This window comes from Ctenopharyngodon idella, chromosome 16, assembly GCF_019924925.1.
Source record: "Ctenopharyngodon idella isolate HZGC_01 chromosome 16, HZGC01, whole genome shotgun sequence".
Taxonomy (NCBI): Eukaryota; Metazoa; Chordata; class Actinopteri; order Cypriniformes; family Xenocyprididae; genus Ctenopharyngodon; species Ctenopharyngodon idella.
In genome coordinates, this window is record NC_067235.1 from 15,903,525 (window position 1) to 15,929,337 (window position 25,813).

Sequence of the window (25,813 nt, forward strand, 5' to 3'; positions counted from 1 at the left end):
TGTAACATATGGCAATTAACAATAAATCTGTAAAGTACACCAAGTCATGGTAGTCTACAGCTTCATTAACAACCTCTCACTCAGGGAACTGCCCCACAAGATTGGGAACTGCACCATGCAAAATAATTTTTGCGTGTCTCTGTGCAGTTACCTGATTTGCATCATTCCTTTAGTCAATTTTGTGTGTTAAACAACATAGTCAGCACATTCAAATAAATAATTATTTAAGCAGCCACAATGTATGTTAAGGTTTCTTAAATCAAAACAGTCATTTTGTTTAGTTTACGTCATTTAGAAGACCCCTGGCGAACGCTGTGAGTGCGTGTTAAAAATCAGGAATGGTGAGAGAACATTGTGCTTGGTATGTTTTTGTCTTCAAACCAAACTTGGCTCTTCAGCCGACAAAGTTTAAATCCCGTCTGGTTAGGGCGCTTCCCATAATGTTTGCGCAATCGGTCAGTAGGAGGAGAGTAGGCGGTCTTTTGTGACTTTTAGTGTCGTCCACTTGTGATCCAATCGACCAAAACACATCTTAATACCAGGTGTAAACAGGGCTTCTGAAATATGGTTAAAGTGTAGGGCTACACGATTAATCGTAATCGAATCGAAATTCGATTTGGCTTAGTGCGATTATGACATCGCAAAGGCTGTGATTTTTAATTATATAAATATGTACACAGCGTGTTACTGAAGAGCAGCTCTGTGATCAGTAGTAAATGATGCTCCATCTGAGAGCACCGCATTAGAAAAAGCAACACACGTCAAATATACAAACTTTCCAAACATAAGAAGCCTTTATATACTTCTTTTCTAACAAAAGACAACATTTAATGTGTTTTTACTCCAAATTCACTTCATAACGTCAGTTGAGTGTTTGAAATAGCATTTTGATTAGCAATGGATTATAAATATACTTTATTATTACGGAAATACCAAGAAGGCTTGAAGAAAACATATAAACCATGTATTGTTGTAGTCGTCTGTTTATTTTATTCATGTTTAATCAATCAAAGCGTTTCTACCTTCTTTTTATTCAGTCACAGCAATAGCTTGATGCCCATTGAGGATTTCCTGGAACAGCGTTTGTTATATTGCGTATATTTGGAGTATTTGGAGTAATTGTTCAAGGACGCCCTCCGGTGTCCAGTATGAAACAGACATGTTTAGCGCCAAGTAAAGCTCACTCAATCCTATTCAGGGTAAAAATAGGAAAAATAATTCCTCTCTCTAAAGAACTTTGAGGGAAACATATAATCAATATGTTTTTCTCCAGCGTACATAAGTGTACAGGGTTTTTTTTTTCCACAGTGGATGCATAAGAGGCACGTAGTTCATATTAAATACATGGACTCCATTTTTGATTTTGCATACCTCCTGACAAAAATTATTGAGACATAATAATAATAATAATAATAATAATAATCATAATAATAATAATATAATATTTGATAATAAATCCTTAGACCTTTCTAATGATTTATAGACATACTGCTTGCATGTTAACAGGTAACCCCACAATTTGTCATGCAAGTTTTAAATATTCTTTTCTAATTATTATAGTTATATTTATAATTAAATACTAATGCTAAATACTTTACAACAGTAATATTTATTATTTGGTTTAACATTTTTATTTAGCAATAATAATAATAATAATAATAATAATAATAATAATTATATATAATATATTATATATTATATATATATATATATATAATAATAAACAAACTAATAAACAATTAGTCAAAATAATATATTAGCACAAAATTTCGGGCCAAATTGTGCAGCCCTAAAAACAAGCAAAACAAGCCTGGTATTGTTTATAATTTTATTTTATTTTATTTTTTTTTTTTTTTTCATTTGTTTTATAAAAATCACATTTTAAATCGCAAATCACAATTTTAACCAGAAAAATCGCAATTAGATTTTTTCTCCAAATCGTGCAGCCCTATTAAAGTGTATTACCAAATATATTGACAAGCATTTATGGTAAACTAAAATTTGACATAGTATTTTTTCCATAACTATGGAAGTCAATTGGGCCCCATCAACTGTTTGGTTACCCATATTCTTCAAAATACCTTCTTTCGCGTTCAGCAGAAGAAATTCATACAGGTTTGGAATAACTTGAGGGTGATTAAATTTTCATTTTTGGGTGAACTATCCCTTTAAGTGTGATAAGAAACACAACTCTTCTTTTTAAGTACACTGAAATGGCCTTTTATTTCATTAATATTTTATTGTCTGCAAGTACAATTTCTAAAAAAGTTTAGAATTTTTTTTTTTTTTTTTTTTTTTTAAAGATTTGAGGTAGGCAAGATTTGAGGTTCTCTGTTTTTTGTCCATATAATGAAAGTCAATATAGTTCTGTGTTTTTTGAACCTCAATGTTCTTTAAAATAGCTTATTTTGTGTTCCAAAGAAGAACGAAATGCATAGAGAACAAAATGAGGGTGAGTAAATGATGACAGAACTACAATCCCTTTAACGAACAGCACATCCACTGTAGTGGCTTAACTGCACTGGAACATGAACTGATGGTAATCAATAGTGTATGATTGATTACGTCCAGCGCAGAACCCTTGTGTGCCGTAACTCCGCTAACATATGAGGTATGCCCTGAGAAAGCTTCAAAATAAAGGCAGAAAGTGGATCACTCTCCATCCACTTTGAGGATCAGTGCTGATCTGCTAAAGCAGGTGAGTCAGAGACGAAAATAAAGGCACAAATGAGCAAATGCAGATCAGGTCAGAAAATGGAATGAAGGCTAAAACCGTCGGCTGCTCAGAATACATTCGCCTGTCTGTCCTCTAATGAGATCGGCTCCTGCACAGGTAAATGGACTGGGATTACTAAGAGATCAGACTCTATGCAGTTATAACTCTCCAGCGACAGGGTCAATCCCATAACGCAACACAAGAGCTGGATGATTTAACTGCTTCTGTTCCTCTACATTTAGACTGAGCAGAAATAGGCCTCAGTCTTTATTGGTCGGACTAAAACTATCCAGGATTCCACCATTTAAATAGTAAATGGTTAAAAAGTTGGACGTGTTTGAAGCTGGACCATGTTCTGTAATGATTAGCTTATTCTGGTTGGTCCAGAGATAGTATAACAAGGAAAAGAAAGGCAACTTGTAAAATAACAAAGGGATATTGTAGCGCTCAAAATGGTGGTTGCAAAAACTGAGTCTGTTAAAAGAGCCTTTAACTGGCTCGCTTTGGTACTGATAGGTCTGGCCTGGTAACTGAAAAATCATAGGTTCAAACCTTGTACACAAGTCACTTAACCCCAAGCTGCTCAAGGGGGATTGTTCCTGAAATAAGTGTACTGTAAATTGTTCCAGATTAAATTACCTGCTTAAAGGCAAAGGCAAAGACAAAGACGACGGACAGAGTCTTACCTGAGAGCTCTGCTGAGTTTGTCGTAGTTCATCTGAGGTTTGCACTTGCGGGCGCCCCACAGCCTGGCCACCTCATCAGGGTCTTTGATCACAAACTCCCCGTAGTCCCCCTGCCAGGCAATCACATCATGATACTCCTCCTTCCTCAGCAGCTCTAGGATAAAGTGCCACAGCTGGATCTGTCTGGAGCCAGGACTGGACTCGGGCTTATAGGCCCAGTCTGGGAACGCAAACCCTGCAGAGAGAAAAGAGATCAGACTCTAGCTAAAATGTTCACATGCAAAGTTGAGTAATATTATTAATTGACTAATAAGGCCAATGATCACCCAATGATCAGTGCTTTATCATCCTCTTCAGCAGTCATGTGCACTATATTGTGCACTACATAGCATGTATACCACCATATCAAAGTCCGACCTGGGTCATATCCATATCCTATTCCCTCCTAACTTCTGTTTGCACTCTATTTTCCCATAAAATAAAGGCAAAAAGCCCAAAAAATAAAACACTGGTATTAAACTTCTGGCCAATACCAATAAATGGCTGATTTTTAAATTCTGTACAATATTTGTCTAAATTAATTGAAAATAAAACACTAAAAATCAAAATCAACTGTGATTTTAAGTATCGTAGCATTTGTATGTTCTGTATGAAAAATGGGTATTTTGAGATTTGCTAAAGATTACATTAAATAGCTATTAAATTTTTTGTTTTTTTGAAGAAACATTAAGTGAATGTAGATGATGACAAAGGTAATCTAAATGTAAAAACTGGAGAAATTAGCATGCACAATTAAAAATCCACTGACATACTGTATATCCCTTATAAATGTAATCATTCATTAATAATAAATTTTATTTAAAAAAAAATATTTAAAAATAAATTTTTTTTTGTTTTTTTTAGGTTATTGGAAATTACCATTTATCAATATTGGAAGCTGATATTAGTTCTATTTAACATTAAAATATTGGATGTATGATTTTAATTCGGCATGTAAAAAATAAATAAATAAACTAGGTTCAATCTAGATTAAGTCAGTAATACAATTTATATTCAAAATACCAGTCATATTGTTTTTAATTACAAAAAAATTGCATTTGATTCCCAAGGAATTAATGAACTGATAAAATGTATATTTTGAATGCATCATAAGTCGCTTCAAAAAACGTCTGCTAAATTTCTTATTGTAAATCTGCCAAAAGCTCTATGTCATCACGACTCTTATCATCAATCACTTTGAGGTCAATTTTAGAGTCACCAGCAACCTCACTCTCAATCTAACACGCAATCTGATGTGTGAAAGCTCTTTGCATATTTTAGAAACAAGAAATGTTTTGAAAGGGCTGCAGAAAGAATGTAGGGCGTCTAGTCACTGAGGGTGAGGAAGGGTGAAGTGTGGTCAGGCAGGGTCGGTTTAAGTTGAGGCTGGTAAAGGTCAGATAGGGTAACGGCTCACAGTGGTTCCTCCACAGCTGATCCTCTTTACTCTACACTCAGTTTCACACACAGAGGACCTTCACATACGTGCACACACACTGGTTTCCATGTTTTATCGGGACTTTCCATAGACATTATGGTTTTTATACTGTACAAACTGTATTTTCTATTCCCTACCCCTAATCCTACCCAGCACAGAAAACTTTGCATTTTTACATTTTCAGAAAGCTTCATTTCATATGATTTATAAGCCCTTTTTCTCATGTGGACAAAAAAAAGGTTCCTACAAGGTCAAAAATTAGCTATATTACTATCTTTGTGGGGACATTTGGCCCCCATAAAGTACGGAACACCAGGTACACACACACACACACACACACACACACACACACACACACACACACACACACACACACACACACGTTTACTTAGCTATGTAAATGGGGACATTTTGTAGACTTCTATTGTTTTTATATACAACTAGTTATAAATACTATAACCTAACCTTAACCCACACCCTAACCCTAATCCTAAATGAAAAGTTTCTGCATTTTTAGAACCTCAAATTTACTTTAAATTTATACCGCTTTAAAAACGAGGACTTCCCTGAAAAGAGGTTTTTGTCAGATGTAGCAAAATTGTCACCAAAATATGGTTAGGTAGGCACGCATACACGCACACACACACACACACACACACACACACACACACACACACACACACACAGGCAGGCAGTTTTGCATTGTGCTTTGCTTATCATTAAAACTCGATTATCTACAATGGAGCAACATTGAGTTTAGCATTTAAGGCATTTGGGATCATTTTTCATCCAAAGCGACCTGAATATTATTTAATACACAGCTTACATTTTATCAGTTCATGCTGTCCCTGAGAATCAAACCCACAATCTTGGTGTTGCTAGCGCTGTGTTCTACTGTTTGGACTACTAACTGTTTAGATTAGACTATGGAAACTTTTAAATCAATCTAAACTCAGTTTTGTTTTTATTAAAAATTATCCAAAGCACTTTACTGAACAACTTCCGACAATTTACTGATTCGTAGAAACGGACAAATCATTTCCTCTCGGTGACTCAACAGATCTAAATTAAACACTCAAGCAGTGGTTTTTCCTGTTTCTACCTGCCAACAACCAGATTTTTTTTTTCTTTCTACAAGACGAGAATCCAGTGAAATCCAGTTGAGAAATAAATGTGTTTTTACACCTGGACTGACTTTTATCCATTTACCTTCAGAACAGAAATACATTTATTGAACACAGGACATCCTATAACCTCTACTGGCTCTCAAAACATCACACACACACTCTTAGAGGGTACATCTGATTGCTCCTTTAAGAGGTCAAATGTACCATGCACTAGAGAGCAAAGTCTGACTTCAGGAACTGCAGACAGGCATCTGGTTTCACAGCTCACATTCTCTCTCTCACCCACTCACTCTCTCTCTCTCTCTCTCTCTCTCTCTCTCTCACACCCACACACACACACACACACAGTCTCACACACACATGCACACACATGAAAAGGATCCTTACTAAGAAGTTTGAGCTAAATTCAATATGTCTGTCAAACTCCCTGATGAACAATGAAGAGGAGACACCATGAGTCACACACTCGCTCACCAGCAGGCACAGATACAGTTACTGCTCTCTCTCAACACACATACAAACATCAATGTTGATTCACATTCACATTTACACATAAAATCACTCATAATTCAACTCAACTGATTCAGATGTGATCTGAATGAATCTGCGAGTCGACTGATCTGTGTGTGTCTCAGGGTGGGCAGCAGTTACATATGCAGAAAAACGCTAACGACAGTGAGCTCATGTTTTAGGATGAAACCTCTTCAGGCACTCTGTGTGTGTGTGTGTGTGTGTGTGTGTGTGTGTGTGTGTGTGTGTGTGTTATTAATCATGTTACAGACAATTACAGAAGGTTCCAGCATCAGTGCTCTATAATGGCCCATGTTTCACACCCACATCATATCTCACGGCAGCTACACATACAAACACACACAGCGCATAACCATTCAAATGTGTGGTCAGTAAGACTTTAAAAAATATTTTTGAAGGAAGTCTCTTATGTTATCTATATATGTGTTAAACAGATATTAAACTGTTAAAAGACAAAAAACAATCAGAGTTATAAATTTATCATTAATATTTTGAAATATTGAGCTTTATTTAAGTGCTGTGTGGCCTGGAAATATGGCACAGATGACGCATCTACAGTTTTATATATACCACAAAAAGGTACGTTTACACAGTGCAAACAAGCTTACGCAGGGACCTCCACGTAAGTGTAACAGCCAAGGACAAAAAGTCTGAATAAGCTTTATTTTACAATAACATCTTATTAAAAGAGACCAACCAAGGTTTAGTGTCAAAAACTCCAGATTTAAAGGGAACAAAATCGTCACATATTTCTTTATTGTGCACATCCACAGAAAATAAGTCTCGCACTGATTGACAACAAAAAAGTTTAAGGTCGTTCTGAGGCGGCATTTAATTTTCCCAGAACAAAAGCCTCTTATACTAGGTTATTACTATACATACACAAGCACATGTGACACTCATGGTGTTTTCAGTGTCTCAATATGAGGACATAAACACATGAACTTTTTTTGAACGCATTTCGCATTTCATATAAATTTGTAATAAATCATAAATCCAGAAAAATTTAAAACATTTCATATGGATTTCATTGGGCCCTAAAAACTTAAATTAAAAAATGATGTTACACTGTATCATGATTTCAATTAAATACACATGCTTTTTTTATTACTAAAATTCAATTTAGCCATTAACACAGAATCCATTCTTTCATAGGGCCCAATTAATGTAAAAATCATCCCAAATTCTAGAAAAAAAAAAAAAAGTTATGTCATTTGTATTGCTTTGGAAGCTGCACATAAACAATTTCTTGGTGAGTTTTTGAACGTGAATCAATGTGAAATCCATGTGCGTAATGAGTTGTGTGTCATGAGGAGCTGTGCGAGTGTCTTAATAACATGCTGTGTTGTGTGTGAGTGTATGACCTCATCCCCCTCACCCTACTTAACCTTTGTGACCTTCGCCCCCCCCCATACGCCCCCAAGGGGAGACACTAGATCCCCATTACAGAGGAGAGAAGACAGACCCACAAACACACACACACACCGCATCAATAATGCAACAACCTGACTGCCTTAGTGTGTTTTGTTGGGAGATACTCTCTCTGTCCTGGGATGCCAGAGTGTGAGAGTTAAAAAGAGAGAAGAAAACTTAGAAAGAAGAACGTGAACAGAGCGAGATGACAAAGAGAGGAGAGACAAGACAAGAAACAGAAGAGAAAGAGAGGAGATGACAAGAAGGAAAAGAAAAGAGGGGGCCTGAGGAGGGAGTGGGAGAGAGGGAAACAATAGAGAGAGGGAAAGGGGGATGGTGTGAGAGAGAGAGAGAGGGATGAGATCATAGCTCTTCTAGTAGTCTGTTGTCACTCAGGTCAAATTGCCTGCCTCTCTCTCTCTCTCTCTCTCTCTCTGGCATCGATTGCACTCAAGAATGTAAATTTCGCAGGCACTCCTGCACTTTAGTCTTTACATAGGAAGTATGTGAAGAATTCAGAGCATCTGAGGAAACTACCGTTCTGCTCTGCATAGTGGCGTGTTCACACGGAAAGAGGCAGACAGAAAGAGAGATTGGCACACTTTCACACTTTGTAATACATTTCAAGACCTCATTCCACGTTTTCCTAAAATGTCTGAAAGAGATCAAATGCTTTTGTTATTGGAGGATGGCAGACATGTATATGTCACAGGCATATTTAAATGTGAACTGCACACCATCTCTGATCTCTAGCTCATTCATTGTCTCTACAACAGAGTAGTCTTAATATGAAATTGCAGTCTTTTTTATTGTGTTTTATGTTTATTATAGTTTATTTTATTATTTATTTGATTTCAAACTGTTATTTTTAACCCTTTCCAAGTGGACTGACTGGCCTGTAAGTTAATTAATTTTTATTTATTTACTGGACTGTTTCATAAAAGCAATAATCACATTCACAATCTATTTTAAATTTTATTTTATACACACTGGGGTTTGGGGTCAGTACAAATGTTTCTTTTTTTTCCTTTTCTCTCGGAAAGAAATTTTTATTCAGGTTAAAGGGTTAGTTCACTCAAAAATTAAAATTATGTCATTATTACTCACCCTCATGTTGTTTCACACCCATAAGACCTTCGTTCATCTTCAGAACACAATTAAGATATTTTTGATAAAATCCGATGGCTCAGTGAGGTCTGCTTTGCCAGCAAGATAATTAACACTTTCAGATGCCTGGAAAGCTACTAAAAACATATTTAAAACAGTTCATGTGACTACAGTGGTTCAACCTTAATGTTATGAAGCGACGAGAATACTTTTTGTGCGCCAAAAAAACAAAATAACGACTTTTCAACAATATCTAGTGATAGGCAATTTCAAAACACTGCTTCGAATCAGTGGTTCGGAGCGCCAAAGTCACGTGATTTCAGCAGTTTGACACGCGATCCGAATCACTGATTCGAAACAAAAGATTCGAAGCAGCGTTTTGAAATCGCCCATCACTAGATATTGTTGAAAAGTCATTATTTTGCTTTTTTTTTTTTTTTTTCGCGCACAAAAAGTATTCTCGTCGCTTTATAACATTAAGGTTGAACCACTGTAGTCACATGAACTGTTTTAAATATGTCTTTAGTAGCTTTCTGGGTATTGAAAGTGTAAATTAACTTGCAGGCAATGCAGGCCTCACTGAGCCATTGGATTTCATCAAAAATATCTTAATTTGTGTTTTAAAGATGAACGAAGGTCTTACAGGTGTAGAACGACATGAGGGTGAGTAATAAATTACATTATTTTCATTTTTGGGTGAACTAACCCTTTAAGGTTAACACATTTATGTTACAAAAGATTTCAAATAAATGCTTTTCTTTTGAACTTTCCACAAAAATATTAAGCAGCACAACTGTTTTCAACATTGATAATAATAAAAAATTTTTCTTGAGCAAGTTAGCAAGATTTCTGAAGAACCATGAAGTTTCGTTTTTTTATTCACAATAAAATAAGTTATTTTAAATTATAGTCTTTTTTAACAATATTTCTGTTTTTACTGTATTTTTTATCTAATAAATACAACCTTGGTGAGAGATTTCTTTCAAAATCATTAAAAAAAATCGTTCTCACCCCAAACTTTTGAACAGTAGTGTACATTCTTTTTATTTTATAAACATTATATCCTTTGTATTTTTTCACAATCGTGTGTGTATTAATGCTTACGCAAAACTCTATGCCAATAAAGCACTTTGAAATTGAATTTGAAATTGAGAGAGCGAGGGAGATAAGAGAGAGAGAGAGAAAGAGGGAGAGACTCAAAATAACTTATCAAAAAGTTCTGAAGGAGTTTCTGTCAGGCAGCACAGAGGAGGGATTCAGCTGTTGGCTGGAAAAAAAAAGCACAACAAAGACAGCTCTTCCTCTGTCTCCTCTCTTCTCAGATGGGAGCTGCCAAAAAATCGAGTTTGGAAAAATTCATTACGTTTTCGAAGGATATCATTCTATGCCGCTCTCCAAAACTCCTGAAGCCTTTTATTCTGTTTCCAGCAGGACTTAACAGGATGAGCAGGACTCGGAAAAAAAAGAAGTTAATTCCCTGTGATTTCAGTGGCAGTATATCTTCATGTAATGTACACTGGACCTGTGACTGTTCCCTGGTCATTTTCACACCTCTGCTGAGATTGTGAGCAAGTGTGTGTGTATGTAAACTGTTAGAAAATAACTGAGTGTGAAGAGAAAAGAGAGAGAACATCAGTGGTTTAACACTAACAGGTGAGTGTTAGGGCTGAATTTAGCACAAAGTCAGCATTCAAAGTGCATGTTTTAAGGCCACAAAGTCTGTGAGTGTGGATGAGCATGTTGAGACCAATCTCTTTGAACACACACACATTCTGATGACACACTAACTGAGTGTCTTATTCCCAACTGAAACTTTTTTTTTTTTTTTTTTAAATCGACATAACCTGCTCACAAACATCAGTGCTTGTTTATGATTCATACCACTACTTTTGTTTTCAAAATTCACGTGATTTAGTTTAGTCTCTTTATGCCACTACAAGCTGATGTAACAATTATTTAAAGGGATAATATTAGTAAGTTCCGCTTATAAAGTTACTAATGTTTTTTGTGCCACGAAGAGAAATATTTCAGGGTTTTTTTAAAAACATTTTTTAGCCTCTCTCTAAGCCTCACAACCTGCTTTTCTTCTGCATCTGAAATGCCCCCTTCGCATGTGAAATGAGCCGTGCTCCAGTTCTCAAACAACGGCTTGTGAGTTTGCTGTAAATACAGTTTCTAACCTCTGCATGCTTTTTGCAAAGCCTGCATTACATTGTGACTGGATCACAAAACATCCCTGAAATTAACTGTTACGTTTAGACTGAAATGATCACGGATCTTGTTGAAAATAAACTTTGCAGTGTGACAAAATCAGATACCAAAATGTCCAAAAGCAGCACTGGCAACCTGTTGGTAGAAAAGAGGTTTTTGCGGCTACAACACAATGAAATTATATCATATATGCAAGAAAAAAGTGAACAGAGTGAAAGTAGTGCCGTATAAGATTTATTAGAGAAAAAGAGAGCGTGTATTACAACCAATGAATGAGTGTGAACAAGCATATGAAGAGGGTAGAATGTAACTCTCCACTGTAAACACTCACACAGACACACGAGCTGTTTCATTATGTGCCTTGAGGATCTTAAAAATAAGACCAGGGGGTTAGTGGTGGCCTTGAAGCTCCAAAAATAGACACAAACACTGAGGTTATTGTTTTAGAGAGAGAAAGAGAGAGAGAGAGAGAAAGAAATGGAGAGGTGAAGACAGAAAGATAGAGCAAATGAAAGGATGAAATGCGAAGTTAAGGGGTTTCGCACTTTAACTTTCTCTCTGTAAATTTCTTTCTTCACACTCCAGTACTTCTCCAACCACATTACAGCTCTTTCAAAGAACCAGGAAAGAGAGAGAGAAAAAGGGTGGAGAGGTATGTGATTAAAATAGTAAATGTTTGCATAATTTCTCTCTAAATTCCTGACACAAAAAACACCTGCACTCAGTGTGTGTGAAAAAACGATTAGCCCGCCACAAAAATATTCTGTCATAATTAACTCATCCTCATGTAAAGGCTATAACCATGTCTTGAACATTGGGGTGGACCAAAGTTGTTGTTTTTTTTTTTTGTGTGTGTGTTTTTTTTGTTTTTTTGCCATGGCAATTTTTTAATTTAAAGCAATTAAATAATTAAAGGATTAAAAGGGATATAAGGGAATAAAAAAAAAAAAGAAATAAGAACGGTAAAACTATTTGCAAAAATGCTAAAATTTCCTTGTCTCATCACATTCCGTTATGAATTACAAGAATCATGTAAATGATAGCATATTTTCAATTCAAAACAGCTTAATTTCATGAAGTTGAGTTGTTTGCATCACTGGATATTAGCCTACTGTCGGTCACAGAACATTTCTATTGTAAAACAGCTCTCAAATATTAAATGTTTAGCTACTTACATCTTACCACACACGCTTTCACTGTTAAAACTAAAGCGTTGCGCTGAAATTCACACTTCTGTGAACAGTAAGGCCCGCCTTCACTGAGTTAATTGGCCATCTCAGTTATTTTGACATTGACGAGTGCTGTTAGACCGCTGAGGCAGACCAGCCTAAAAATATAATTTTTTAAAACTTTTTGTCATCCTAATAACAAACATAGCAGTGTTTAATGGAGTATCAATAATGTCAAATACTGGGGGGACAATTTGGCATTTTCAAATTATTGTCCCCCTCAGTGTCTATGGTGGTTACGGCCCTGCCTCATTCTGAACCTGTACAACTTACTGTCTTCCATATAATATAAAAGAAGACATGTGGAAAAAAATACTGTGATTGGGCACTGCCAAGCTCAACAGAAAATGGCCAAAAAAGCACCATAAATGTCTGAACTAAGCATCTCTCACGGAGTTAGTGTAAAATTGTCAGCAGACTCAGTGCTTGCCCCTAGTTAACCCCTTTTCTAAACTGTCAAACAACTCAAACATGCAGAAGATAAGAGATATCAGCCAAGTGACGATAGTTTTTTTATATCATTTTTGTGACGTCAAATCAAACTGTAAACTGTTATTCACTGAAAATCTTTCACTCTGCTGTAGCGCTGAAATCTAATTTGTGTATGCATATTTCCAGTGTCACACAAGGTTTGGCTTAGGTAACACCAAATGTCATTTGTTTTCATAACTGAATCTGACACACACTTAAATACTCTTCAAAATTTAACTTTTCTCCATGGAAGAAATAAAGTCATACAGGTTCGGAAAGATGGTGAGTAAATGATGACAGAACTCTTTTTTTTTTTTTTTGGTGGATTATCTTTTTAAGTAGCTAAACATGTCTTTCTTTACACATACACACACACACACACACTTTACATGTTGTGAGTGTTGAGAATGTGCAAAATATTGGTACACAGACGAGATGTGGAGCGCCCCGCATCCCAGAGCTCAGAGTATATTTGTCTTCTTATCCTCCGATCATTACCCTTCTATTTCTCCTCTCAATCTCTCTCTCTGAACATCACTTATTCACTCAATCCCTAGATAAGAGCCACTCGTCCCCTATCACTCTCTCTCATTTAAATTACCATCTCAAACTTCTCACACTCCTGCAGTCAAACACTTACATGCTATTTCCACTCTCTTTTTTTTTTTTTCACTCGCTCACTCACACACACTTTTGAAGCTATATTACAGAAGACCACTCATTTTCATGCTAAGAAAATTATATTTACTATACCCTACTCCTAAACCCAAACTTAGTTAGTTACAACTTAGGATAGTATGGATTTAGGGGTGAAAATTAATTATTTAATGAATAAAGTTAATAAAATGAATTCATGAGAACTCTGTCATTATTTACTCACCCTTAAATCATTCCAAACTTGTATTTTTGGGTGAATTATCCCTCACACAACCCTTGACAAATTTACATTATTAGATGTAAAGCTAAACATTTGTGATTTGTGAAGCTTTCAAATAGTGAGGACAACTTAAACTGTCCTTACAAGTCAGCTCTCGGCATGTTTTTAATACATTTGCGAGGACCAAATTTGACCCTCGCAAGTATAGTCGCACACATACACAGCCTCTCCCCAGTTAGTGTTAATGTTCCGACATGTAGGTGAGAAAATGAAAGTTCAGCCCTCCCACCTTAACACATTAATGCTCAGAGTGTGTGAGTGTTTGTGTAAGATTTTAAGAGGACCTATTACCCACCCCTGGGGAACCCCTTTTCACAAGATAACTTCTGATCTACCCCGATTGTGTCAAACAATGCAATCATGTCAAAGGTAAGAAATATCAGCCAGTGACGCAATCGTCTGATGTGTCATTGACAGGTTATATCACCCCTATGTCAGAGTATTTCAGTGCTGTGGCTGAACGCCTGTGCTGCAGGAGTAGTAGGGTTAAACGCACTAGAGAGTTACAGTAAAGTGTGTTTGTGTACACGTGTATGTGTGCGTACATGTACGTGTGACTGGGTGTTTCCTGGAATGTGTCACCATTGCGGTACAGGAAGTTAGCAACTGTTCTGCACCACAACAACATCTCTGCTTCCTGTATATGTGCGTGCACGCGTGCGAGTGTGTGTGTGTGTGACAGATTTTGAGCATCTGTACTAAAACATTTGTCACTTTCCTCCCATTTAAATCAGATCTGATGAGAGTCGCAAACTTTCAACGAAAGTCACGCCAACTGACACACAAACATTTCGCAGCATGGAGTGATAAAGATAATAAAGAAAAACAAGCAACAGGCACAGTGTGTGTCGGTGTGTGTGCGAGCGTGCGTCAGCGCTGACTCAGTGCGTGAGCGTGTTTGTAATTCAGCCTTCACAACGCAAACAATCTCTCTCCTCCATTCCCTTGCTTTCTCCATCCTCTCCCTCCCTCTCTCTCTTGGACACCGTCTCCTAGCAACCAGACACTTCAGGCCTAAAAATAAACCCCTAGAAATGAAGAGAACAAGAAATAAAACATAAACGACAATTAATCCTTTCACCAGAGCGTGAGTCTCAAATAGAAAAGGTAGGAGCCAGAAAGGAAAATGAGAGAAATAAGAGAGGCCCAGGAGCAGAGATGAAAGAAACGGAGAGAGAGTGCCAGCAACAGGTATTTGTTAGTTTTCTCGTGCACTCCAGCACTTCTAGCTTGCTGGGAAGTAAGCAGACTTCTCAGAGTCTACACACACACACACACACACACACACACACACACACACACGCTACACTATAGTAGTGAAAACTCTTAGCCGCAATGTTTTTCACACTAAGACACTAATATTTACTCAACTTCTAAACCTAAACATGAAAAAACAATCCACATCATTAGATTTTATTTGGTCGATTTGTGAGTGAAGACCACAACAAATGTTCTCATAAGTTGGACATGATTCACTATATTTGTGAGCAGAAACACACAAAACTCTCTATTCTTGTTTAGTTTTGACTTTGGTATAGTCAAATTCTTGTTCAAATGTAGCAGGTGGGGTAAAGGGAAACACCGCTCTCCTAAATTTAACCAGATAAACACACTTATATGCATTCCTAACTGGATTACAATACTGACAGAGCAAACCTGATTCACACACACATCCTTCATAAGCACACCTGATCTAAACGGTGCGGTCCTACCACAAACTTCCTCTTTGCCTGTGTGGAGGAAGGAGAGGAAATAAATATAAATTCAATACATAAAGAAGAGATAATAAAATCTGTCAATCACAATAAAACCTCTTTCTCTCTGACAGACTTTTATCACATATTAATAACAAAATCACTGTGCTTGGCGAGTGGAACTGAGGGAAAACATAATGATGAAATATAAAACACATTCTAATGTTTTGATATTCAAGTAGAAATGTAACAGAAGTAGCAACAGATCTTTTCTTCCATATTGTGACATCCGGGTGAAAGGGATTATTGAAAAAATGTAGGGAGCTTGCGGTTAAGTTGGGTTTAAAGGGATAGTTCACCCAAAAATGAAAATTGACTCACCCTCAAGCCATCCTAGGTGTATATGACTATCCTCTTTCAGACGAACACAATCTGAGATATATTCAAAAATATCCTTGCTCTCCAAAGATTTATAATGGTAGTGAATGGGGGTCCTGTTTTGAATCCAAAAATAAATGCATCCATCCATACATTATAAAAGTTTTAAATATGGATTTTTTTATTTTATTTTATTTTTTACAAAAACCCATCGTTTCATTTCAGAAGGCCCTTACTAACTCCCTGGAGCCGTATGGATTATTTTTTATTATGGATGGATGCATTTATTTTAGGCTTCAAAACACGCCACCCATTCACTACCATTATAAATCTTTGGAGAGCCAGGATATTTTTAAATATATCTCTGATTGTGTTCATCTGAAAGAAGATAGTCATATACACCTAGGACGGCTTGAGGGTGAGTAAACCATAAGATAATTTTCATTTTTTGGTGAACTAACCCTTTAAGTGTGCTAAAAGATTAGAGAAGTCCGGCATACGTCACCAGAGAAAAGTTTGTCAATTCGTCAAAAGATCAAATTTATAGTTTAATTAATAAATATTAGGTTAAAAAAAATAAACATGCATGGATGAATTGTTCACCATAAGATCAATGCATTTAGAAAATAGACAGGGTGAATTTTCATTTCATGCCAAGTTTAATGTTTTTAATTAAATATTCATTATAAAAGTTTCGTGAACTTTAAAGACATAAAACTTGCTTAATTTACTCTGCACTCACATGGGGCGTCGGTGTCAACGCTTGACGGAGGGCGCGTCTGAAGCTTGAGCTGAAGCGACTGTCATAGTACAACAGCCAATCACATTACTTTCCAGTGTTGCATGAACGCAATTGGCTAGCGACTGCTTTAGGGTATTTGCATAAGGCAATCTGATTGGCTGACGCTTGCATTGGTGCTTGAAAAGTTGAAGATTTCTCAACTTCTGCCGCGAGCAACGTGAGTGAAGCGACACGACGGAACCCACAATTCAGTTCGGCAACGCATGACGTCACCCATTCAAAGTAAATGAGAAGCGTTAACGCCAACGCCCCATGTGAATGCAGCGAAACGGACATCACAGCAAGCAAAGACAAGTAACTGAGTCAGATGTTGATTCAGTAACCTCTTAAACGATTCAGTGAGTTCATTCAGTGAAAGATTCGTCAGTATGGCTCAAACTAATAACAGATGAGTTTGGGAGTCATTGTGAAAGATTGACTAAAATAACAGGCTCATAAGAGTCATTTGTTGTGAATTTAACTACACTGGTCACACTGTATGTTTGTTTTTCTTCGTGCAGGCTGTGGGAACAGCTTAAAGGGATAGTTCACCCAAAAATTAAAATTCTGTCATCATTTACTCACCCTCAAATTGTTCCAAATCTGTATATATTTCTTTGTTCTGCTGAACACAAAGGAAGATATTTTGAAGAATGTTTGTAACCAGGCCGCTTTGGGGCACCATTGACTTCCATAGTAGGAAAAAAAAAAATACTATGGAAGTCAATGGTGCCCCAAAACTGTTCAGTTTCCCACATTCTTCAAAATATCTTCCTTTGTGTTCAACAGAACAAAGACATTTATACAGGTTTGGAACAACTTGAGGGTGAGTAAATGATGACAGAAATTTCATTTTTGGGTGAACTATCCCTTTAATAGAAAGATGTGTTAAATTCTGTCTGACTTGAATGTGATTAAATAAAAAGAGTGCTCACAATCACATGTAAAATACATGTAGTAGAGTATGATATGGTGTACATACAGTGGCCCTAAAAAGGTATTTAGGCATTCAAATCACACTTTTTAATAAACAAGCATTGTGTCTTGTTAAAGTGGTCACTGAAATGGTTAACTGTGACATCGTCAACACCTCTGTACGAGTGTGCACACAAACGATGCCCCCCGCCCATCAGAGCACAGCGCTTTTATCACCTTCCTCATCTTTGTTTGTGTACGGCAGTCTGACTTGCGTCTGTGTGACGTGTAACCGGCCAAAAATACTCCCTCTTCTTTATCTCCATCACCCCATTCCTCACCCCTCCTTCCTTCACCTCCATCAGTCCTGCTCTCCCTCTCTTCCTGCTATTCTTCTACCTCTCTAATTTTAGATAGTAGGGGGAAAAACGCCCGTCATACATCTGCGAACAATCTGAGTGAGCGAGAGAGACAGGGATATGAGTGTTTCTATCCAAGTTACACAGTTGTAACACTTGGAGTTGGTGAGAAACTTCTATAAGAGGTATGGAAGTGCGTGTATGAGTGCGCTAAGGGTCCAAAATGGCCTTGTTGCCTTTGTCAACAGTGGGTGAACTAATCAAATTTACTGGATATTTAGCATTATTTTTATTTTTTTATTATTATAATAATAAATTATATACTTATATATATATATAAATAATTAAATGATAATAAGTGAATAAAGCATCACTTGCCGTGACATTTGAAGTAGTAAACAGTTTCTTTCATTTGCGTGACTTATATCAGAGTGTGGGTCAAATTATCATTCTTACAACTCAACAAACCACATATTTTTTAGTTCAATTTAGCTGGCAAGTAACTTTATTTACTTACCCAAGCCAAATTTTACTCGCATTTGGCACTTCCAAGCGTTCATTTTGGACCCTGTGTGTGTGTTTGTGGGAGCGAGGGGACAGAGGACAGGACACAGCGTGCATGTGTGTGTGTGTGTGTGTGTCCAATGGTAAACACGCACACGGCTGGGAGACATGCAGAGATACCGCCTGTCACCTTCATACACACATACACACAGGCAGACGTGTTTCTATGTGATGGTGGTGTGATGGTGAGCAGCAGGACGGCTGTGCTCCGTATCTGAGAGATGCTTAAATGGATCTGCTCAAGCTGATTAAAGTCCTGCTGCTCGTCATTACATAACACTCACCTCACTCACACCACAGGAGACCTGGATTACAGCCACCGCCATGTGTGTGTGTGTTTGTGTGTCTGATCACACTGTATTAGTTCAGTGTGTCTAGATATTCAGTGTTTATCTTCTGCTGAGTGTGTGTGTGGATCCGTAATGTCCATGGATGGAGAAACACACACACACACACGCACACAGCAGGGAGAGATCTCATTAATTGCTGGAATGATTGTATTATCAGGGCAGAGTGTTTTGGGTCCAGATCTCACCACAGCCATCCATCTTCCTCTCATCCTGTTGTTTGTCTTTTGCTCTCGATCACTATCTGTCTCTCTACCCCCGTCTCTCTATCTCCAATCATCTACCTCTGTGTCACTCTCTCTATAACCTGTTTGTCTCTCTCCGTCCCATATCTCTCTTTCTCTGTCCCAGTTTCACTGTATCTTAAAATGAAAATGACCCCAAGCTTTACTCACTCTCAAGCCATCCTATGACTTTCTTGTTTCTGATGAACAAAATTGGAGTTATATTAATAAATATCCTGATGCATCCGAGCTTTATAATGGCAGGGAATGGGAAAAAACAAGTATGAAGCTCAAGAAAGTGCATCCATCCAAAGCAAAATGCACTCCAAGTGAAGTGATGTGTTTGTGTAAGAAAAATATCCATATTTAACAAGTAAAATATCTAGCTTCCGCCAGACCGCCTTCTGTATTCAACTTACAAAGAAAGTGTAAAACTCTCGCAGTTCAAAACGTTTATGCTACGTCCTACGCCTTCCTTATTCAATTTACGAAAAAAGCGTTGGTCTGGCAGAAGCTAGATATTTTACTTTATAACTTGTTAAATATGGATATTTTTCTTACTCAAATGCATCGCTTTGCTTCAAAAGGCCTTTATTAACCCTTTGGAGCCGTGTGGAGTATGTTTATGATGGATGGAAGCACTTTCTTCAGCTTCATACTCGTTGTTTCCCGTTCACTGCCATTATAAAGCTTGGATGCATCAGGACATTTATTAATATAACTCCGATTGTGTTCATCATGAAGAAGAAAGTCATATACACATAGGATGGCTTGAGGGTGAGTAAATCTTGGGGTAATTTTCATTTGAAAGTGAACTTATCCTTTAATATCAAAGTACTTTGCTGGTGACATCGCAAAGCATTAATTCATACAACAAAATAACCATCAACATCATTGTCATTATAAATAAATACATAAAATTATAATAAAGTACAAGCAATAATAATAATAATACAATGCCAAAACAAAATAAAGATAGCAATAAAGAATTTCTTTCTCTGTCCTGGTCCTCCATCTCTCCTCTGGTTTGTGTCTCTCTCTCTATCTCTGTCCCAGTCCCCCCGTCTCTCACTCGGTCTCTGTCTCTCTGCCTCCAGGGACAGATTACCCTCCTCAGCTAGAGCAAGTAAAGGCTGCTACATTATGCAAGACACTGATGATGTAACCACGCTCACTCACTCCTCTCAAACACACACTGTCTCACCACAGCAACAAGCATCAGCTACTGGGATGCAGTAGATGATCAAAACAACCATCATCATCATAATCATCATCATCATCATAAGGACTCACTCCTATAGTAACAGCATCAGCCTCGTTAAACATGATTCCACTTGAAACACACGTAACACTCACTTTCGACAAAATCAATGACCCTCAACCAAACTGTGTGTGTTTTTTAAAGCAAATCAACTGCAACATGAATTTATTTGTGGCTCTTAACACTACCAGTCTGTCTGTAGTGTATCAGTGTTTACAATGGTGAGGTCAAAGATTAGGTCACAAAAACGGGACTACTTTATTGCAACTTTGGCAGAATACAACCAAGTAAACAAAGTTTACATACATTTGGGTATCGTCATTATCAAATAAAATAAGTCACATTGCTAACCTACTGACCAGGGTAGCACTACAACAAGGGAGAGACAAAGATTTCTAACTCGATTATTGCTGGACTGGTGTACAGTATTATGTAATGGGGAAACGAGTATACACACACAAACTGCCCACTGGGCAAAGATAAGAAGCTAAATTGTCCAATCAAATCACTTTATTGTCACTAAACCATATACATGAGTGAATAAACAATACACATATTATACAGTGAGTGTATAAGTATTGAAACATCTACACACACTTGGCAGTCATTAACACACACACACACACACACAGGATGGAAAATAGTAGGACAGTACCCCACCCAGGGGAATCCCATCCAAAACACATCTATCCTAACAGTGCTTTATCCACACAGCTTCACACACACACACACACACACACACACACACACACACTGAGGCAGCTGGTATTGAGTTACAGTACCAGTGGCAGAGACAATGGAAGTGCACATTTCTCAGAACACACACCTTGCTGAGTCATCCAAACACACACACACCACATAGACATACACATATACACACGCATTCTCCAATACTACAAACATACAGATGCTTGAAAGACCACAGACATCTTCAACGAACTGCTACAGAGGACTCTACAATCACTTTATGAATTGTTACACATACACAGAAACACAAACACGGCTGCAAACTGAGCCCCTGAGATAACACAGAAATAACATACAGTCTCTGAGCAGCAGGCCAGGGTAAACCTAATAACTCTTACCACACATTAGCACAAAATGGCTGTTCAGTCAAGTTGGTTTTTATGTTGTCTGTGAAATAATCTTAGAATAATATTTTCAGATCGTCCTCATTAGTTTAGTACATTGATTCAATTCCCCCAGTGGGGAGATTTCCTTCTTTCACAATTTCCCACAAGTGATCAATAAAATACTTTATCAGGTCTTATCTTAAATGCCAAAGGTAGAGACATGTTGTACATTTACAGTTGATGTGTCTATTTTCTACAATGCTAAATCACGAATGTTTAGGTTTCATTTAATACATGTGCGATAGGCACTTTTTGTGATCACTGTACATACTGTGTAAATTAACTGTAATGTTTATTCTTATTTATAGATAAGAATAAAGTAAACATCATAATTTACACGTACAGCATTTGTTGTCTTTTATGCTCACTACATTTATTTGGTCAAAATACAGTAAAACAGTAATATTGTGAAATATTATTGCAATTTAAAATAATTAAAATAACTCTATTTTAATATATTTTAAAATGTAATTTATTCCTATGATGAGACCTTCAGAAATCATTCTAATATGCTGATTTGCTCAAGAAATTTTTTTCTTATTATAAAAGTTAAAAACAGCTGTGCTGCTTAATACGTTTATGGAAACCGTGATTTTTTTCAGGGTTCTTTGATTAACAGAAAGTTCAAAAGAACAGCATTTATTTGAAATAGAAATCTTTTGTAACTATGTAAAATCTTTTCATCAGTTTAATGCATCCTTGGTGAATAAAATTAATTTCTTCAAAAACAAAAAAAAAAAAAAAACTTTAAAAAATAACTTACTGTCCCCAAACTTTTGGTAGTGTATTATAAATAGATACATATTAACCTGTCTATCTGTACATGACATGATGCTGAGTTTTTGTTCAGATCTATTAAATTATCCTAAAACATAGAGTTCATAGTTTGGCAGAACAGCAGTAAAGCAATTTTGGTAAAATGTTGATAATATTTGAAGATTTTTTGTCCATGACTGTGTCACCATGGCAAGGTCAACAAGTCTTAAAATGTCATATTTCAATTTGTCAATTTTTTTATGACAAGATGAAATTTGTTCAGAGTGTAACATGTCATGTGGTGCAACCCCCAAAAAAATTAAAGATATTTATAAAACAAATAACTGTTAAAAAGGGCTTGTATAATGTGTACATCTTAAGATGTGTCTTTTCACAAACAGCTCCACCTCAAACTTCCACCTCACCTTGCTACGTTGAACCAGAACAACTGTCTCTGCTTATTAAATTTGGGCAGAAGAAGCATAACAGAAAAGATACAATACACTTTAAGCTACATGCCACTACCTTTCAGCTGCAAAGTGCTAAAACAGTGTGAGGCAGGGCAGCCGTTCCTGTGACAGACTGAAAGCTAAAGCTAAAAGCTGTGGCTGCTGTGCCGAGGGCCTCACGGTCTCTGCCCCGATCCGTTATAAACCCTAATCCCCTAAAACAACAAACACACACTGTTATGCAGGCAAGCCCTGAGCTGCCCTGCACTGCCTTACACTGCTTTAGAGAGAGAAAAATCGAGCGCGTCCCTTAAAACCTGGCCCACATGCGTGTGTGAGCATTGCATAATCAGCCAAACCATGTCTGAGGCTAAATATGGTACAGTTAAAACAATTATGAGGCAAGCACTTTGGCCAGAGATCACAAACACACACAAGAAGCTTAAAGCTGATGTCATCTACAGCCCAGAATATCACCCAAAGCCACAGAAATAAGCATTTGAAAGTGCAAAAAAGGACGTGTGATGTTTTAAAACACTGGCCACAGAAAGAAACTGAGAGAATATAACAATGAATGAACAGACTAATAATAGAGCTAATGGACGCCTGACTTCTTTCCAGCAAAGATACGTGTGTGTGACGGGCAAACATGCCATTAACATTTGATGCAGAGAGTCGACTAAATACAGCAGCTCTCAGACCAGTCGGATATGCATTATTCAACAACACAAGACATTACACGTCCATGTATATACATTGAAAGAGAGAGCAGAAGGGCGTTAAAAGCTTGAATGGTTTGTTTTCTTGCATTACGCAGAGAGGCCGCGTCATCCAGCGCAGAAACGGAGATGTGGGAATTTATGGAGTTTTTCTGAATGCTACAGCCTTTAGTTGGAGATGATGACACAGCACAAAGTCCACCGGACTCGAAAAGTCACTCAAATACTTACAAGCATGTGCAACCGACACCCGGCCTAAAAACAGGAGAGGGATGGAGGGAAAAGACAGAGAAAGAGAGAGTGATGGAAGATGAGATGCCACTGGGGTATTCCAGCATGGATTAGTGACAGAGAGGTTATGTGTGTGTGTGTAAGAGGAGTGGAGGGATGGAGGTGTAATCGATGGTTTAAAAGGTTTTCAGTCTCACCAAAACACACACACACACACACACACACACACACACACACACTATTCTTTCATAGCACACTATGAAACACAAAACTCATCTGAACACACACACATACAGAGTACATGTCAAGCACCAATATCATCTCTTCTGACTATGGAAGTGTCAGAGGTGTGTAATGAATGTCAAATGGCACTTTAAACCTGAAGAGTGTCATTTTTTTCAATGTTAAAATACTCGAAATATTTCCCTGAAAAGACTGCAAATCTGCGGTGCTCTTAGTTTGAGCATTCGGTCCAGCCCGACGCAACAACGACTCAAGCAATAGCGGGAGCCTGGGGACAGGGACTATCTGTCTTTCGACCAGATAGATGAAGGGATGTTTGAGTCATTATTATACTTTCCATTGTATTTGGTTTAGTGGCACATAAAATACACACAAAAAAAAAGGATGGATGTAAAGTATGGCTAAATTAAAAGCGGACACATACACGCACCCATTTGTTTTAAGGACTTTCTCTTGACATCCACTGTTTTAGACAAATGAGTTAACAATATTTACAGTTAATGATATTTTCTAGGGATGCACAAATCATGATTTTTCATTGCTGATTCCATTTTTTTTTTTTTTTACAAATAAATTGGCCAATTCTATACAGGTTGTCGATTTATTTTCTTTGTTTAAGCAAAGTTATTTGATGTTTATTTGCTCTTTATAAAACGGTTAGTTCCTGTCCTTGATTCTGATTGGTCAATAACTGTGTTTTATTCACGATAAAACATGGCTATGACCGCTTCACCCAACAGTTCTGTGAATCACTACACAACACCCTTAGCAACCACTCTTAGCAACATAAACTGTTTGTTCTCAGTTGATATTGTTTATTGAAGCTTACTGTATTATGTAGAAGAGTATTGTGAGAAAGAGATCGATTGAGCGAGTTTATTACCTGCATTCAGATTTAGAATTTTCCTTCAGGTCAATCCATATGTTCATAATAAAAATCTGTTTAAATGTCTCATGTATTATCTTGTCCTTTTAACAGTTAAGGGGTTTTCCCGTGACTGACAGCGCTAGTCAAAGCATTTGTCAGTTGCATCTTGTCCCGTGTTCACAACAATTCAGTCTTTTCAATGTAAAAGTATTCACTACTGACTGACACTCATAAAGACAGTCTTTGCCGCCATCTAATGGCGTTATAATGCAACGTCTGTTGCTGTTCACGGTCAGGGACTATTTTTCCGGCGGAAGGAAGGCTTTTGGTGAAAGTTTACTTCATGAAAGTTGCACTAATACATATTTTTGGCTTTAATATTTGTATTGTGTGGTAATCGTTTTATAAAAGCAATAAGGTACTCGAGGCTAGTGCTGTATCGTGAATAAGTCATGGCTAACAATGCCCTTCAGCCGTGACTTATTCACGATACAGCACAGCCTCTCGTACCTTATTGCTTACATAACAGCCCAAACTGGCCTTTAACAAAAAAAATATCTGTAGCCATTTGAAATTAGAGAAAAACACTGAATTTAATCATGATACAAACAAAGATACTACAAACATGTAGCATGAGCAGTTGTTTAAATTAGATTGTATAATTTCAAAATTTAAAGCAAAAACTGAATGGTCTGACTTTAGATTTGTGCCACATATGACACACTTGCATAAAACAAAAACAGCAGACAGACTGAACGAAAATGCTAATTCACTCTCCGACAGTAAGTGGCGCTTATAGAACAACGGCAATTTAGCATTTGCTCGGTTACCGCTGTACAAATCAGCCCTGCGCTTATAAACTGGCATTATAGAGAGGAAGAAAAGAGGAAAAAGATAATGTCATCGAAACTTTTCTGAAGACAGTCACTTCCCTTTAGAGATACATTCATATAAACCCCTAATCCCAATTCAATATTTATATTTTT

The 25,813-nt window shown here is 37.1% G+C and overlaps 1 protein-coding gene across 1 annotated transcript in view; it reads right to left on the reverse strand.

Moving 5' to 3' along the window:
- erfl3 (Ets2 repressor factor like 3) overlaps positions 1-25,813 on the reverse strand; it is a 54,262-nt gene that overhangs the window by 17,203 nt on the left and 11,246 nt on the right. The window contains exon 2 of the mRNA XM_051864597.1: positions 3,403-3,637. Within this exon, the coding sequence (XP_051720557.1) occupies positions 3,403-3,637 (235 nt within the window). The remainder of the gene's footprint in view (positions 1-3,402; positions 3,638-25,813) is intronic.